Raw genomic sequence first — 18052 nt, 5'->3', positions numbered from 1 at the left:
TCCTCTCCTCGGCCAGTTTGAGCTTCTGAGCTCTGGGAAGCGCTACAGAGTTCCACTGGTAACCAGAAATATCTATAAAGTCGTTTATCCCATGTGCAATCAGCATCTTTAACTCTTCCACAGGCACTGATACGGACTGTTATATTTTATGTATTTATGTACAATGTGACCATTTCTGTTTGTCCGTTAAATTGTCCTTTTTGGTGAGCCGAAGACAATTTTCCTCAATGTTGCAGTGTATATTTGTAATTTTAATAGCCTTTATATTTATTTTATTTTGTCTGTAATTTTATTACGGGCTTAAGGGTGTGTGTATGTGTGTGTGTGTGTGTGTGTGTGTCTTGTAAACTACTGGCTGCCTAAATCTCCCTCAGGATCAATAAAATATTAATCTATCCACCTCTGTCTAAGATTGTCTCTCATTGTAACAGAGATACTTGAAGATGTAGAGACACTGGCCTTTAACTTTTAAGTTCTTAACCCGGTGTTGCAGTCGTACCATTACTTTAAAAAAATTAAAAGAGACACATTATATACTTAAATCTCATAAAATCAAACTTCTTTTCAAAGAGGGTGAAGCAAAGAGACTGTAAAAGCTAAATTTACAATTCTTTAAATTGAAAATAACCTTGACACACTTGAATGAGCCTTCCCTGATGTGAGTATTTATCATCAAAAACCAGCTGAAAGTGCAAGCGGCAGAAACATTTTGCAATAAAATAGTGTGAACTTCCACTGCTGACTGAGAGGATGAGAATGATCCAGAAAGAATTTACGACTCCGGGCAAAACTTAAGAACTTATATGTCATTAAGTTCGACTTCATTTGAACCGAAACACTTGATTTGACTGTTTGAATTCCGATGCTCTTACCACACCGACTCTGTCTTTTAATCCTACAGCTCCGGGCCATTAAAGGAACGCTAAAGTAAACCATGCCCTGTTACTTTAAGCAGTGCCATTCCACATGAGAGCCCAGTGTTTAGAGTGAATCTGATGACAAAACTGAGCACAACAGCTGTTTGCTGCACTGCATTACTGTCAACGCCGAGCTATCACGCGAGCACGCATGTATCTGTGTGCCACTCAGTTTTCAGCGCAGCAGTTTGCCCTCTAAATTTATTTCAGTCGGCTTAAACGGGGGCCGAGAGCGGCCCGGGTCCCGCTGCGGGCGTCGAACCCGGCGATGGGTTTTCTGACCTTTATTTACCGTGAGAAGATTCGCCGAGCATGAGCGCTCTTTCAGCACTCTGTTTCACACTTTTCCAGTTATAGAAACTCACAGCGGGGAGCACCGCAACACGCGAACTGATCCACTGACGGACACACAGCAGCTCTACTGGACCAGAGGGGGATTAAGATGCCTCGCTAAAAGGCTCTTTAATCGTAGGTCAAGGAAGGCAGGGCATCCCCTGCTCTGAGACAAATCGTTTGGGAGCTGCTGTGAGGATTTGAATCTCTAAATCACGGCCCCGCTGCTGTAACCTTTAGGTGTTAACAGGTCTGACGTTCTCTCACCTTGATGCCCCCCATCCTCTGCTCTCCCTTGAACTCTTTGCCGTTCTTCAGCCAGTGGATGCTCGGCGTCGGGTTTCCGGCCGCGGCGCAGCGGAACTTGACGGTGTTGGCGGCCGGAACAGCCAAGAGCTTCTTGTCCATCCGGTCAGGCCTGGTCCAATATGGAGCTTCTGTTGGTCGAACACAAAGCAGAGTATGGTGTCAGTCATAGAAAGGTACATTACTTTATCATTGTATCAAATCACACTTTATTTATAAAGCACTCGCAGTAGTGCTGGACATAAAGATGTAAAAACAACACAGTAAAAATTGTGAATGACACACAGGAAACAGACACACACACACACACACACACACAAATGTCTATTTTTGGAATAGATACAAATAGAACTAAAAATAGATTTCATGTTCACAGGTTGTGGTTCCCTCAGTTCCTCCGGCAGGCTGTTCCAGAGGCGAGGACCACAGACACTAAATGCTGCTTCCCTGTACTTCTTAGTCCTCGCCCATGGAACAGTTACAAGGCCAGTGCCAGAGGACCTGAGTGATCTCTAAGGAAAATATAACAATTATAATCATTTTAAGGCGAGTCAAAGTCCAGTCCTGCTTCTTTGAGAATAAGTCCAAGTCAAGTAAGACAAGTAAGACATGTAAGACAGGTAAGGGTGCTTTGACAACTGACAGCTTTGGTCCAGAAGTCTGGTTTGTTCGGACGCGCATTCAAACTCTGGTGCGGACCAAACCGCCAGACCATGGTCCGCTAGAGCTCCATGGTCCGGTTTGATTCAGGTGAGAACTTGATCGGTCTTAAAGTAGGAGCTAACATAGGAAGCAAACCGAAACACAGTGCATTGTGGGTTGTTAACGGATGTTGACGCTGGCAGAGACAGACACGCAGCCAGGCAGCAGGATGAGGAGAGGACAGACGCGGGGATAGAAATATGAACTGACCAAACAATTTCACAAATTCTTGTAAAGACACAAGTGTTCAAAGTGTTCAGAGAAAAACTAAAGCAGAGTGGAACTGATTGGCCTGTAGAATAATGTCGGTTAAAAGTTTAAAACTCAAACACCGACAACTTAAAGTCTGTGATCATGGTGAGTGTGACTGAGGAGTGTGCTCTCTCTCTCTCTCTCTCTCTTTGATTACTTCAGGGTGTTTACCCATGCTGAAATTCTGACCAATCAGAGAGCAGTTTCCTCACGCATCAAAACTTTTGGTCCGCTGGTGAAAGCTGCTGTGTGAACACAAACCAAACTCGAGGCAAAATGCAACTTTGTAACAATTTGGTCTTTGATTCTGATCCAACAAACGGACTTTCAGGTCTTGTTTCTTACCATAAAATTAGAAAATATTTAAAAGTTTTCCTTAAAAGCTGTTTTTTACGCAGCTGGGACCAAGTCCTTTTAATGAACATGGCTCTGGGTAAGTACCAGGTCAAAACCTGAAACTGGAGTCCGGTTTGAAATCCTAATTTTTGTTACTTGAATCTGATTCCTCTCCCGAGATCCAGCACTTTCTTATTCGTGCAGATCAGTCACCACTTTTCAATTTTCTGCCGTATTCTTAGGTCATAGAAATCTTGGGGAAGACCCTCCAGGAATCCATTGTTACATGTTTTTTTTTTAAATTGCTTAAACATGGCACAGCCGGGAAAACTTGATCTCCTGCCCCGTCTTCAAATTGATCCATCTTGGATGAGTTACGCACTTTGCCAGAACAGATGTGAGGCTGTGCTTTCACTGGAGGTCTTCCCTCGCTGCTTTGATAAACAACAGGCACTACCTGCACCCATCCTTCCACAGGGTCAAGCCCTTCTGTCCCTGGAGATACAGTAAAGTTCAAGATGTGCAAACAGTGTAAAACCAGGTTTGACGGACTCTGAATGAACACAAAACGTGTGCGTGAAGCGTCGCGCGAAGCAAACAATGATTATCATCTTCTTCCCCCAACAACAATGTGAGAGTTCATTTGAATCGTCCGATCCTGAGAGTTTGGAAACCTGTCAGAGCGATTTATTGAGTTGTATTGAGAAGACGTCACACAAAGAGAGTGTAGCGAGTCAGAGAGGCCTATTGTTGCTGCCGTGTGGGTGTGGAGGGTGAACGCATTGAGGCATGGCTCACTCTCTCTCTTTATGGGTCTGTGTGTGTGTGTGTGTGTGTTTCCCAGGACAAAAGCTGGGGAGGTGGCTGACCGGTCATCAGATGTCTCTTTTACTTTCCAAATCAGGAGGAGAGAGAGGAGCTAATTACCATCTCAATGTCTGCGCTTGTGTGTGCGTCTGTGTGTGTGTTTGTGTTAGTTCATGTGAGCTTGTGTGTGTGTGTGTTATCAGAGTAGAAATGCTCGTGGACGTCCACACCAAGAACAACAACTGTAACGATAACTACAATGATAATAACGTGAGCGTCCAAACTGATGACCGATAACATTCTGTTAACAGTGGCGCCAAATGAGCCGTGCACGCGCCTTGGTGTCTGCAGCTCATAATGTTGACCTGTTACTGCTGAAAACCAAAGACGAGATTTAGGAGAGTCAAACACTCTTAAAAGAGGTGTTGACAAATATTATTTATACGCATATGAGTCGTCAAAGGAGATATAACTGAGTACAAAGACACTGACTGTTTATAAGGAGTGGGCGTCACCCATTTGTTTGTGGACAACTGTTTTAAAGCCTCAAGTTGCCATCTTGTTTTTTTGGAGCCAGAAGTGACCATATATGGACGAGATGGTCCATATGGGGCGTAGGGGCGGCTGTGGTAGAGTCGGTCGGCTCTCAATCGGAAGGTAAATGGTAAATGGACTGTACTTATATTGCGCTCTTTCGCTGCTTTTACACTTCATGTCACATTCACCCGTTCACACACGCATGCACACACTGATGGCAGAGGCTGCTACGTAAAGTGCCCAACTGTCAATCAGCCATCACATTCATACTGGTTCAGTGTTTTGCCAAAGGACACTTCGACATGCAGACTGAGGGAGCTGGGGATCGACCTTCCGATTGAAAGACGACCGACTCTACCCTCTACTCCACAGCTGCCCTGTGGAAGGTTGGCGGTTCGTTCCCTGACTGCCACAGGGGTGTCCTTGGGCAACACACTGAACCCCGAATGGCTCCTGAAGGCAGAGCCATCGGTGTATGAATGAGCATAGATCCTGATGGGAGATTGGCACCTTGCCGTCAGTGAGTGTTAAAGGAAGACCAGTAAAGCGCTATATAAGTACAGTCCATTTATGCACTGCTACACACTCTCTCCTGGTTGACTGATCGCCACGGTAGCGACTTGTCAATCACAGGTAGTCAGGCTCTAATACACATCCTTCTTGATCGTAGATTTAACTCTAAACAAATTGAACAAGAAGAAGTCTTGAAACTAGAGATTAAGAACATAAACTGTTCAGGCTCTTCCTCAGTGGAAAACAAGATGCTAGGCTCACTTCTTAAATACACTCTATGGACAAAACTATATTAGCAGACATTCATTTAGCAGTTAATCTAATTTAAAATATGTAATTTATGGCCTAAGATTAAGTTATATAAGTTAAACAAGCTGTATAACCCAACAGCCAAGACTGAGTGATAAGAGTAGAACATCTAAAACACGATTCCTAACTGCCATCAATTAGCTTGCATAATAGAGGGAGGCTAAGGCTGGGGTTATCTGATTGGCTGTAAGTGTTTCTATTGTTCAGCTAATCGCTCTGAAAGTGATTTTGTTTGCCACTGTTGTTGTCGTTAAAGTTGCGGTGTGGACTCGATCCACATGTGTTATTAGGATGATTTATTTATAGCCATCAATCTCATTACTGCTCATTGTCGGGACGGCACTTTTAAAAGTAAATCTCACCCTCGGGCATCACACGGGCGCGGTTTCATCACACCGGGACACCTCGGGTGAGACGTCACTCAGCGAGGTGTAGCCGTTAGAGCATCACCTGTGTGCGCTCGCCTCTGATCTCCCGCATGTGTTCCTGTGAGTGCGTGTATGACTGACGCCGGGGCTCTCCTGATATATTCCTGACACACATTTCTTTGGCTCCTGCCATCAAACTCTGGCTTCAGCTGTGTGGAGTAATTACAGCCAGACCGAGGCGGTGATGAAAGACTGAGACGTATCTTCATAGAAAGCAAACAAACAGAACTTCACTCTATTGAACAGACGATAAACTGTGTGTGTGTTTGTGTGTGTATACAAAGTCTAATGCAGCAGCTGAAAACTGCTCCCTGCTTGAGTTAGAGACTCCCCAGCTCGCCGAGACAAACGCTCTCTCCGTGCAACCACACACACACACACACACACACACACACACAGCCTCCACCTTAAAAGGGAAATATCTGTTAGATTTCATTACTTCTCCCTCCCTGTGTCTCCTCTGTCTGGGCGTATTTGGAGCGACACTCGGCGCAGCGTGGGACAACCCTCCAAGGAGTCTGAACACATTGTTTTCTTGGCATCGTAATCAGCCACACACACACACTCTCGGTCAAAGAAGAGAAACACACACTGGGTTTTTAAACAGTCCTGATGTGTGGTCCTCCCTCCTCCTCCTCCTCCTCCTTCTTTCTGTTCTGCTGCTCCTGAACTCATCTGGGCCTGAAAACACCTCCTCACTGCTGCTGCTGATCTGCCACAATGACGTTTTTAACCCAGAAATAGACGCCCGTGTGGATTCAACACGAGCTCGGCTTCTCGTCTCGTCTCCATAGTTTTGTTCTAAAAACACACTGGGATTTGGTTTATTCGCTGACCTTTAGCTGCTAAGCGCTAACTGCTGCATTCTACTCGAGACCGCCTGTCAATCAAACTGAGTGGGCGGCGCAATGACGTCTTAGTTCTCTGAGTTTTCCAACCATGGAGTTTCTGTGGGTGCTTGTTTCTTTGGGATGTTCAGAGATGATAGCAAATGCTGCTAACGCTAACTGCTCTGTTCTTCTTTTACTAATTCACATCAGAGACAACAAGTGTTCATTTTGTGAATGAAAATAATGTTTTTTCCATGAGGAAGACGATGGAAATAGATTGATGAATCAAACTCTGATGACACGTACGTTTTGTTTTCGTTAATGAGACAAAAGGGACTAAAATGTTATGTTATGTTCCCCCACTGTGCGTCTAATCTGTCCGTCAGAATACAAGCAACTAATTCCTGTAACTGGGCGTCCCGGTTGGAGAGAACGGGTATCACGAAGGTGGTTTTGAACTTTCTCTGTGTCACTCAGGCTTCCTGCTTCAGGCTCTGAGTGCGCTCACAGAGAAAGAGGAGTTTCACGAGTCATTTGGCGCTTCTTCCGCACAAAAAGGAGCGATCACCGGCTGTCTGCTTCAGTCAGAGCGATGATGAAAAGTAATCTTTACTTGCCGTGCCCTCATCGTTCTTTTACTGTTTGGGTGACGGCTGAAACTTAAAGTTAAGTTTACCTGAAGCAGACAGGTAAAAATGAGAGAGAAAACTTGGTCACTAAAATGTGACTTTTCATTGACTAAAACTATAAAGGATAAAAAAGACTAAAATGTAAAACAGCTGCCAAACACTGAAGACAACATCACCAAACTATGCAGTGCAATTTAACAACACAAACAAATAACGGCTCGGAGCAGAGCAGACATGAACAGGGTTTTTGAAACCACAGAATATCCGCCAAATAATCCAGTTTGAGTAAAAAAAAAAAGGCTAAAAACTCTGGGAAAGTAAAAACAGAATTTCTGCTAAAATTAAAATTAAAGAAAAATAAACAGTTGTTGCAAACCTCACATATATAAGAAATTCAACCTAATTACACGTTTTTTTTAATCTTTTGAAGGATTTTTTTTGCAGGAAAATGAAGTTAATAAACCCTGAGCAAAGATAACAAGATGTTTCTTCCACAAAGACTTAAAGATAGAAATACAATGCTTATTAAAAGTAGAGCTGATTTCCTTATTATTTTATTTAAGTATTAAACAAACAAGAGTTTTCTTTAGAAGGGTGGACGGGAGCTCAGTCTGTAGGGACTTGGCTTGGGAGGCCGGCTGGTTCAAGTCCTGGTATAGACCTTGAGCGCTGCACCGAATCCCCCTCTTCTCGGGGCGCATGTCCCTGTGCAGCATGAGTGTATTTCAGGCCCATGTGTGTGTAGCATGTTTGTACTAATATCTTCTTCTAATCCTTTAAATTTGAGACACATGTGATTTGTTGTCTCTGCAGATTCTTAACAGTTCGCATGAAGAAGACGATAAAGGCGTGTTGCAGCATAAGAAAAGTAAACACCGCAGCATCTCCCAGTTGAGGATCAGCAGCTGATATCTGGCTTTCGGTTTGTTTTTGATTTACAGTCCCGTCCTGCTCCGTTCACCCAGCAACACACAGGAATCCCATCCCGTGTCTAATTGGCTGAATGGTATTTCCTCAGCAGAGGGGAGTGGGATTTTCTTGGCAGTGCGAGGAGGGGGATCGGAGCAGATACCCCTCAAACCCCACAGGGACGGGGGGCCTGGGAGATAACCCTCCCTGCCCGGCGCTGATATGCAGCCACTGTAGTGGAAACTGGTTTAGCGTAACATGTTCTCTCAGCTCAGCAGTTACAGTGTCATGTCCACCTGTCAGCTGCAGAGGTTAACCGAGGAGGGGGATCTCTCCGGGAGCCTAAAAATACACGACTGTATCTGTTTGTTTGGTTTTACGTTGGATAACAGATCACAGAACAGTGGCATCCACATTTACTCGATATGTGTGCTGCGGAAAGTGTTTTATTACAGCTGCTAGAAGTGCAGTCGCAGTAACTCTAACGGTGTTACAGCCAATACAAAACCCAGTCTAACTATTTCAGGTTTTAATAAAAGCACAAGTTCTGCACATTTTTCAACACTTGCCGCTTCTTAAACAGATGTTTGACATTTCAAAGAAGGACAAGACACCACATGTATCTCTACTCAAAGCTTTCTCTGACAGCTGTCGATGAGGTGATATTATCGGTTGCTTGTCTGCTCCTTCGTAGGATATCGCAAAATTGAAAGAAATCTCAATGAGGTTTGGTGGAAAGTGAGGCAAAGGGCCGAAAGAGAAATGATCACTTGTTTGGTGAGCTTCCAGGAACTTCTCTAATGATTTCTTTTCTTTGTAAAAGATTTGCAGAGATTTTCTCACGAGCTGCTCTCACTGAAAGGAAGGAAAACCTGGCACGCGTACCCCACGGCTGTCTGTCGCCGTGTGTGTTTTGATGCAGATCCAGATGCAGTTTTTTAAATACTTTCAGTTATTAAAATAACAAGTTAAGAGGATTGTGCAGCCTTGGCAGGGGTCTGCTCTGTCTGAGTGCTTTTTCGTTGTTAACAAAACAGAGTATAATTACATTTTCTTTGTATTTGGCTGTTAGAAGTGTTGTGAAACACACCGACACACACCCCCTGCAGCTCTCTGTTCACTTTTCCTCTGCCTACTGGCTCCGTGTTGCAGGTCGCAGGAGCGTGACTGCTGCTCTCTATCAGCGCAACTTCAGGGCAACAGCAATTAGCCCGAGCAGGACAGGACACACGGCGCTGCTGCTGCTCGCCGCGGCACAAGGCCCTTCAGCGCTCAGACACCGATCTGGGGAAAAGGAGGAGGGGGGTCTAATTGTGTAATTGTATAATTTGCCCTCGCTGACGCCTGCGAGCACACAGGCAGATTTCATTACAGATTACACTGCTGCTCTTTGAAGGCACGCTGCCCCGGAGGGCCTGCAGGGACTCAAGGCAAACAGAGTCGGAGGAATGGCGGCCGCGGAGCAGCGTTGCGTGGCCCGGCGTCCGGCTCTCTGCTCTCCTGCCAGGGTAAACAAGGAGGCTGCATAGCTCGGGAGCACAGCACAGCACAGATTAGGCTCTGTTAACATTCCTCCCCCAACACACACACGCGCACACACACACACACACACACACACACACGGTCCTTTCACTTCACACAGGCTCTGAGCGTGTACAACGCTTTCCACACAGCAAAAAATACTCATGGTCATCGTGTGAGGGCGGACGATGGTTCGATCTCTGACCTTATTTGCTCCTCTGTCAGGGTCACATGACTCCCACACAGCTCGCTGCTTTTGGTAACTTTGGAAAATGTTGCATCTTACGAACATTTCATTTTCAAGCTTATTTTTTTCAACGCAAACAGGAGGGACTATTCGACGATCACAAGTCAAAGCAGGTCAAATATTTTGGACTGATGGACGAACTGACTCCATCTCTCATAAAGGATGATATTGCTTATTACTGTGGGCTTTGTAACTCTTTAAAGGGCCAGTTCACCAATCTTCAACCTCAGTCCTATCATGCTATTAAGGGGAGCTGATGCCGTTATGGTAGAAAAAAATGCAATGTCGCTCTGCGCCTTTGGAGGACGCTATCCGCTTCTCCAATGGGCCCTGGAAAACCTTCGCCAGACTACACAAAATGGCCAGGGAGCTTGCTGATCTACACTTCCTCAATCTAGGACGCCCGCCTCCGATGTCATGTCTCGTTCAAAATTGCCGGTTTTAAATGTAGATTTTTTAATATTCTCGTCGTATTTCAGATTCTGCGCCGCTCTGAGCCGTTGCCTGCAGCGGAAACGGTCGTATTACACTCCAGCGTCTCTCGCTGGGCCGTTCCTTTCAGAGGGAGGGGTGCAATGCATGCTGGGTGTTGTAGGAATGTATCATGGGCGAAACCACGAGCTGTTTGTGCAACTTTCTCCACAGCTATGGCGCCAATTTCAAATATTATTACTTCTATCGATTACAGAGAACACCAGCTTTGACTGACAGTGGCTTTTTCCTGGGGCGAGTTGCTCCTTTAACTTAGCCTAAATATAACCTGTATATAAGAATGTTTTTTAATGTTTATTGTTGTCAGGTTGTTTTATCGTAAAGAAAACAAACAGAACTTAAACTGACCCATTAAAGAATCCTCATATATCAGCCTCAGTGTGGTCAGTAACATGCAGTCTCTCTCCTGTGATTGAACATTTACACTGGACAGCGACAACAGAAACGGCTGTTGTGTTTGTCTTCGTACAAAAATGAAACCCAAATCTGGTGTCAATCTCAAAAATTGGTCGATAATATCATTTGTGCGCGGGAATGACGGTGGCCTCTGGGCAGGCGTCTATCTTCTCTGCCTGTTTTTTTCCCAGGAGGCTTTGGGAGACGGCTGAGCAAGTCCTGGAGGCTGCTGGGAGAATGAGCTCATGACTGCGGCAGCGTGTCTGTTCGCTCGTCTCTGCTCGGAGAACAGTGAGCTGCGGGGCCAGCTGCAGCATCATCTCTACTGGCAGCCACAGAGTGACTCAACTCCTCAAATCTTCTCTTTTTAGTGCCATCTTTTCCCTTCTCTCTCTCTCTCTCTCTCTCTGTTATCCTCTCCCTTTCTGGCTGTCAATCAGAAAACGCTTCCCCTCCGCTTCCTCATTAACAGCTCTGACTCTTCCCTCATCTCCACATCTCTATTATGGCCCTCTCCCTGCGTGTGGATGTGGATGTTCTTCCGCTCACCGTCAGGGACTCTCCGGCTGGCTGTGTGGCTCGTCACATGGCTCCTTCCTGCTACAGCCGGCTAATTAGCGGTGGCTTAGCGGACATTAAGCGGCGATAGGGGTTTAACGTTTCTGGGCTAATCCCTCTCCTCTTGGCCAGGAAATCGGAGCCCCGTATGTCATGAGGTAGACTTACATCCAGAGATTAAGTCTGGCAGTCTGAGGCTATTTACCAGCATTCAGGATGTCTGCAGTAATCTGCTGCAGCTCCGGCCCCGTTTAGAAAACACTGCAGGCCTTTTGCTGGGAGCTGAAACTGTGCTTTCAAACACATTCAGGTTTTACATCGCAGGTGTGAAGCTTATCCACGGCAACTTCCAGAACAAAGACAGCAACAGAAAGCTTTCAGTCTTCTTTTATCTCTCTGAATATCAGCTAAATGCCTCAAAGAAAAAGGCAGCACTGTATTAATATGCAGCTAGATTACAACATTAATCCTCCAACATCCAAGTGAGCAGAATGCAGGGATTAAATGTTGAAAGCGATAGCACCAAGACAAATAATATTACCACGCATTCCTTTGTTCATGAAATGACCGAGCGCTCTGAGGGCTGGAAGAAGAACTAAAATATTATTTTTTAATTTCAGAGTCTTAAAGAAGAGAGTCAGTATAAACACGGAGGTAATCACTTGGTCTAAAACCGGCTCTTTTTCCAGGCAGCAGCCGTACGAACAGTTGTTACCTGTTTTGACAGTTTGACAGGAAATCTTTAACATAAAACATGCAGAGGAAGGAGAGCAGCGTTCTCTCAGAACCTTTAAAGTTAGAATCTTGAAGATTTTTGTTTCGTTCTCTTTGGCGGCACCTATGGCGATAAACAGTAATTGCAGGAGCACGCTTCCCAGATATCCAGACAGTGCTGCATGTGTGACGTCCACGGTTTGCTCCGGTTTTAACTCTTGATTTTCCTGGCTGACGGTCGCTTTCCTTTTCAGACTGTTTGCTTCATCTGAGCGTCGAGTTTGTTTCTTTCTCTTTGGATTTTCACTTATTTTTGAAGTTGTATCTGTAGTCAGCCATCTTTTCTTTGTTTGTTCAGCCATAGTAGATTACTGTTTACTCGCAACACTTGCAGAGATCGGAAAAGCAGCCGCTTAGCTCCGCCTACCCTCTCTGGCAGACCAACCACTGCTGGCTGATGGAAAACGCGTCACTAACTGGGCGCTGCTTGTCGCCACAGACACCCAGTCTGTAATACTGCAAATGCAAAGGCTTTCATCAGTGGGCCATAGGCTCAGTCACCATTGTGTTACCTCATTCGGCGATAGACAGAGACTTAACAGACATTTATTTAAATGAAAATCTTTGAGATTATTACTTTAACAAAGTAAACAGAAACCTGGACAACAAACTGGATTGCCACCAAATGAAAGAATAACGAGCTTTGACATGACTTCTTTACTAAATGCTCTTCTTTATGTGTTTTTGGGGCATTTTTGCTTTTATTTTGGTAGGACAGAGGTGACAGGAAGTGACAGGGATGTCAACAGGGGACATACACTTAGTTGCATGTTAACTACACCTAAACAAAACTAAAATACAACAGCCCTAAAACGGTTAAGAAAGGGATTGCAGCGCAGTGGTTAGCGCTGCGGCCTCACAGCTAGAAGGTTCCCGGTTCGAATCCCGGTTCGGACGCAGTGGGCCTTTGTGTGTGGAGTTTGCAGGTTTCCTCCCACAGTCCAAAGACATTGCCCGTAGGTGTGAGGTGCGAACATGAAAGGTTGTCTCTATGTGTCAGCCCTGTGATTGACTGATGATCAGTCCAGGTGTAACCCCGCCTCTCGCCCAATGACAGCTGGGATAGGCTGCAGCCGCCCTGCAAACCTGAACAGGATAAGCGGTATGGATATATTAAAGATTGTGCTGCAACAGGTGGCTGTCTTCTTGCTTTTCGCCCCATACGAAGTGTGCTGTCGCATCATCTTAGTGCTGAAAATCGATTGAGCTTTGAAGACTTGATTTGGTGGAACATTAATAAAGACCATGCTGCATTCGGGCCGTTTCAGCAGCCGCAGCTTGAGCCACCGTCACTGCCACAGCGTTTTATTCTGAGTGGAGCGTGACGACGTGCGATTCGGTCAAAGCTTTGTAGCGACGTTTACAAAGCGGGCTTTGATTTCAGTCGGGCGTCCGGCACAGAAACAGTTCCATATTTCGCCTCTGGCACGGTTGTGTCCTGCCGTTAAGGTGGACTGAGGTTCAGTTAAAGTCATGACGGACGGTTTGACACTGCTGACATGTTTTTGGCTGTTTTTCAAGCCTCTGTCAAGATGCAGACTTATCTAACCCAATCCATCTTCTTTGAACTATTGAGAAAGTATGCAGACACTTATAAAATGTATTAAATATAACTTAAACACGTGCATCACATCCGTCTCTTTCTTTAAAGGTTTCTCAGTGTCTATGCCAGGCTCTCTATTGTCTCCGTGCTTCACTTGTCTTCCCCTCTCACTGTATTTCATTTCTCCTACTTCTTCGTCTCACTCTCCGCCGTACGCTCCAACAAAGGCAGCACAGTGTGGCGCCTGGCTGGTCGAGAGCCCACAGAGGGGTGGAGACGGCTGCCTGTCTCTCAGGAGTCGTGCTAGCTGACAGAACAGAGCGTGTAAAGCCGCACGCAGCCAGCAAAAGCCATCCCTCATCGCTCTTTGTTCACCTGCACCTGAACTCGGCACGGCTCCGAGTGCCAAAACAGCTCACATCACAGCGCAGCGCAGAGAGGGGTGTTACCCTCCGGAGAGACGGCGGCTTTTGATCCCTGCGATTGTGCCATTTAGTTTAGCGCCTCTGGGGAGAAGCTTTAATGTGAGCACAGCGAGACAGCGAGCGCTTATAAGGGCCGTATAATTCCAATTACAGATATAAAAGTCTAATCAGTTGCATAAATCTAATAATTGTCACCTAACTGCCAATAAAGATCCTCTCTAAGAAACTCGTGTGGCTCTAACAGACAACATCTCTCATCGCTGTGGCAGCTGAAACGAGCCCTGATTCTAAAATGCAGCTAAACTGTTGACATAAATATCGGGAGGAGACAATTTCTGCGCCACAAGGACTTTTTAACGACAGCAAAAACTTTGCTCTCACTTTCCACCTGTTGTCCTGTAATGATGATCATTCAGAGGCTGTCAGTTTAGCTCAGTGGTAAAGGTGCGCCGCATGTGTAGAGGCTCAGTCCTCGACGTGGCGGCCCAACCCTCGGCCCTTTGCTGCATGTCATCCCCACTTTCTCATCGCACATTTCCAACTCTATCCACAGTCCTATCTAATATAGAAAAATGATAATCCAGGGTTTGTAACATCCCGAAAGAAACAGCAAAGTACTGACTTATTTAGGTATCACAGGGTGTGCAACCTTTGCAGGAACTTGGGAGGCAGGTATCAAGTTTTGTTTAAAACAAAATAAAGCCAGCTTATCTTCAACAACATCCTTCAATGTTGAAGTAATTTAAATTACATATTACATACATTATATAACAGTCAGGTAGACAGAAACAGGTTACACTGGGGCACCAGTTTAGCTCAGTGGTCAGGCCACAGTCCTCAATGCAGCAGCCCCAAATCTCAGCCCTTTGCCGTGTGTCATCCCCACTCTCTCTTCGCCTGATAAACTATGCATGATTGCATAATTGTTCAATTAATAGCAGACAGGTTCATTCAGTTCAACACATTTTTGTCTTTTTTTTCTGGGGTTTATCAAAGGACTCTCTCTCCTGACAGAGACGTGGCTCTTTTTGCACCCTTGGAAGATTCTCCCCTCACACATTCAAACAGCTCGATTGATGGGCATGGTACTCGCAAAAAAAACGCCATCTCAAAGACTGGAAGACACCAACTCCACCATGCGTCAGAGACCGGTTTTGGTTATCCACATGGAGAAACTGCAGAGTCATCATTTAAAATGTCAACATACATGGGAACAATCTTTTTGATTGTTCCGTCTTTGCATATTCCCATTTTGGACAGCTTGCATTTAGCAACCAAATGTGGATGATATGTAACGATATGCTTTTGTACCGCTCCTCTCTTTGTCATGTTGTCATCAGAAATATGTCAATAAAAATATTATAGAAAGAAAATGAATACCGCACTCTCTCTTCCCCTGTTTCTGTCACTATCCACTGTCCTGTCTCCTTCAATAAAGGCATAAAAGGCCCAAAAATGTAATGAAAAATAAACTAAGTCACATTTAAATCCGGCTTCTTCTCGTCCTTAAGTTCCTTCATTTCTGCAGGGTGCAGGATAACGAAACGACTGTAGCTCAGCTTTGTTCCTAGTTCAGTAAATTGATTCATATTCAGCTCGTCCTACTCGATGCACAGCTTTAAGTACCGATGTATCCCCTGTAGTTTCACTCCCTCAGCCTAAAATCGGTCCTTCCTAACTCAAAGGGAAGGAGTCAGAAACGTAACAGAGCTGTATCTTCTTCGCTCGCTCACAGTTAACGGCTCCTCTCAGGTCGGCGCAGCAGTCTGTGTGGCAGCAGGTGCAGCACATTAAGCTTAACGACGTACTTCACGCTGCCTTAATGGAACTCAGGTTGACACCAGAACGCATTAATGCTCTGCGTTTAAGTGCTAAGAACACTGCTGCCGTAGGTGCTAAACACCTGGAGCTTTCTTTGTTCTTTCTCAGAGACGGTGAACGTGTTTTCTTTTTAACTGAAACAGCAGCGTGCGTGATGATTTCATGACCTCTGAGCTCTAATGATGGCGCTGTTCTCTGAGTCACAACTACGGTTAGCGTAGGTGAGGATCGTTAAATATATACATTTTTACAGATTCAAGCTCCAGTTTTGTCCACACCAATCAGCTGTTCATATTTTCACGTGTCAAAACTGCTAGTTTTTTAAGCTAATGACTTTGTAAGATCACTGCTTACACACAAAGTCAGCTGCATCAGACACTTTAACTCTCTTTAGCAGGAAAAGCTACAAATATTGCTGCACTAGCATCAAATGAAACAAGTAGTTAAAAAATAATAATAATTAAGAATTCACCATTTTCATTACCTGCATCTTCTGGATCTTCGTCGTAATCTTCATCATCACCAGACGACAGAGAATCTAGAGAGAGAAGAGGAAAAGAGTGGAATTAGACGATCAGAATGTCTTTATTCTTTAGAGTGCTTGAACTTTGTCAACCATCAGATATAAAATAACATCTGTAAAGTTTGTAGCCTGGAACAGATTCAGTGTAAGACAAGAGGGGAAAACAAAGCAGCAGTTTGGTGCATGTTAAACACCCAGTGGAGATTAAATAGTGAGTGTGATTAGACGCATGCACACACGCTCACAAGCTTCTGCATGAATGCACACTGAAACTGACTCTGCTCATTGAGAAACTCATGAATGAGTCTACAGTTCTCTGCAGCGCGGCGGCTCGCTCAGATATACAACCCAAACATTTCCGCAGACGTTACAAATGAGAGGGTCATTAGTGGGGCTGCGTTCGCGTGCGCAGACACACACACACACACACACACACACACACACACACACACACAAAAACAACCCTTTCTGTCCTCTTACTACACTGGATAACAGTTAGCGTGTCAGATAGAGGCTAATTATTCTCCACAGATACGACTGTTTAGATTCGCTGTATCAAACACTTTCACGGCAGCGGCGTAATTATTTTCCATGTGACCTTGAAGTTTTCTGGTTCAGCTCCGCAGGTCTGCTTAATGAGAGCCAGCAGCTACCTCCACAACCCCGGTGAGCTGAAACGGCTCCTGAAACTCCTGACAAGCAGGTTTTTACTTTCTATTCTTTGACGCCGCAGTCCGCTGTGCTTCAGACAACAAAGCTCTGTCTCAATTTGAGCTCTTCTGCACCAACTCTTGAGTGTTCACAAACAATTCACACCCTCAGAGGAGCAAGTCCAAGCTGGTGTTCTCTGTAATCGATAGAAGCAATAATATTTGAAATTGGCGCCATAGCTGTGGAGAAAGTTGTACAAACAGCTCGTGGTTTCGCTCATTCTACATTCCTACAACACCCAGCGTGCATTGCGCCCCTTACTCTGAAAGGAACGGCGCAGCGAGAGACGCTGGAGTGAAATACGACCGTTTTCCTGTCAAGAACATTGATCGCTGCAGTCTACATTTCAAACCTGATGATTCTGAACGAGACATGACATCGGAGGTGGGCGTCCTAGATTGAGGAAGTGTTGTTTAGCAAGCTCCCTGGCCTCCACCAGATGACATGTCTTACATAGTCTGGTGGAGGTTTTCCAGGGCCCGTTGGAGAAGCGGATAGCGTCCTCCAACGGGCACAGAGCGAAATTGCATTTGTTTTCCTACCATAATGGCATTAGCTCCCTATAATAGCATGATAGGACTGAGGTTGAAAATCGGCGAACTGGCCCTTTAATGGTCCCTATCTTGGTGACGTAGCAGTATTACCGTTTTTCATTTTAATGAAAAATCAAGTGACAAAACAAGCCGACAAATATTTTGTTGGATGACCCTCATGGTCAAATGTTGCTCATACTTCTCCATCTGATCACATTTGTCCTTTAGAAAAAAAGAGGAAGAAGCGGTCCAAAGTTGCCGTAATCTTTTCTGGTGTCGGCAACAACATCCTGTCAAAACCCACAAACTATGCATGAACATATGTTGTGTACACACAACACTCTACATGGTACAGACAGCGTAGACAAGGATGATATATGAGCATACTGTTAGTGGCTCTGTGAGGCCATGCATGGGCTTTATGACAATGTTAGCATGCTAACACGTTCCCAGTGATGACGCTAATGCGCATGTGCTGGGGTAAGTGTGTTGACTCAGCAATTTTTGACGATGTATTGTAATGAAAGATTATTTATAGACTATATTTCCAGTAGGTCGAGCTTGTTTTTATTCTCTTTGTAATCTGCTTGGAAAGCTCAATAACTTCAACGTTAGCTTTAGCGTTAGCTTCTGAGTGAGTGATTCAGCTGAGATGGTGTGGCTGGGGATCAGTTTAAAACCTGTTGCTGGAATTCATAAG

At 45.0% G+C, this 18052-nt stretch overlaps 1 protein-coding gene across 2 annotated transcripts in view; it reads right to left on the bottom strand.

Moving 5' to 3' along the window:
- fgfr3 (fibroblast growth factor receptor 3) overlaps positions 1-18052 on the bottom strand; it is an 84066-nt gene that overhangs the window by 37362 nt on the left and 28652 nt on the right. For both annotated transcript variants that reach the window (XM_069662142.1, XM_069662143.1), the window contains exons 3-4: positions 16070-16123; positions 1518-1687 (exon numbers count right to left, since the gene is read on the bottom strand). In XM_069662142.1, the coding sequence (XP_069518243.1) occupies positions 1518-1687; positions 16070-16123 (224 nt within the window). The remainder of the gene's footprint in view (positions 1-1517; positions 1688-16069; positions 16124-18052) is intronic.

Source organism: Semicossyphus pulcher, unplaced genomic scaffold, assembly GCF_022749685.1.
Source record: "Semicossyphus pulcher isolate SPU_LCO1_2020_fin unplaced genomic scaffold, fSemPul1.0.p SCAF_14, whole genome shotgun sequence".
NCBI lineage: Eukaryota > Metazoa > Chordata > Actinopteri > Labriformes > Labridae > Semicossyphus > Semicossyphus pulcher.
Note: the sequence above shows the minus strand (reverse complement) of the source record. Positions and strands in the feature narration are given on the sequence as shown.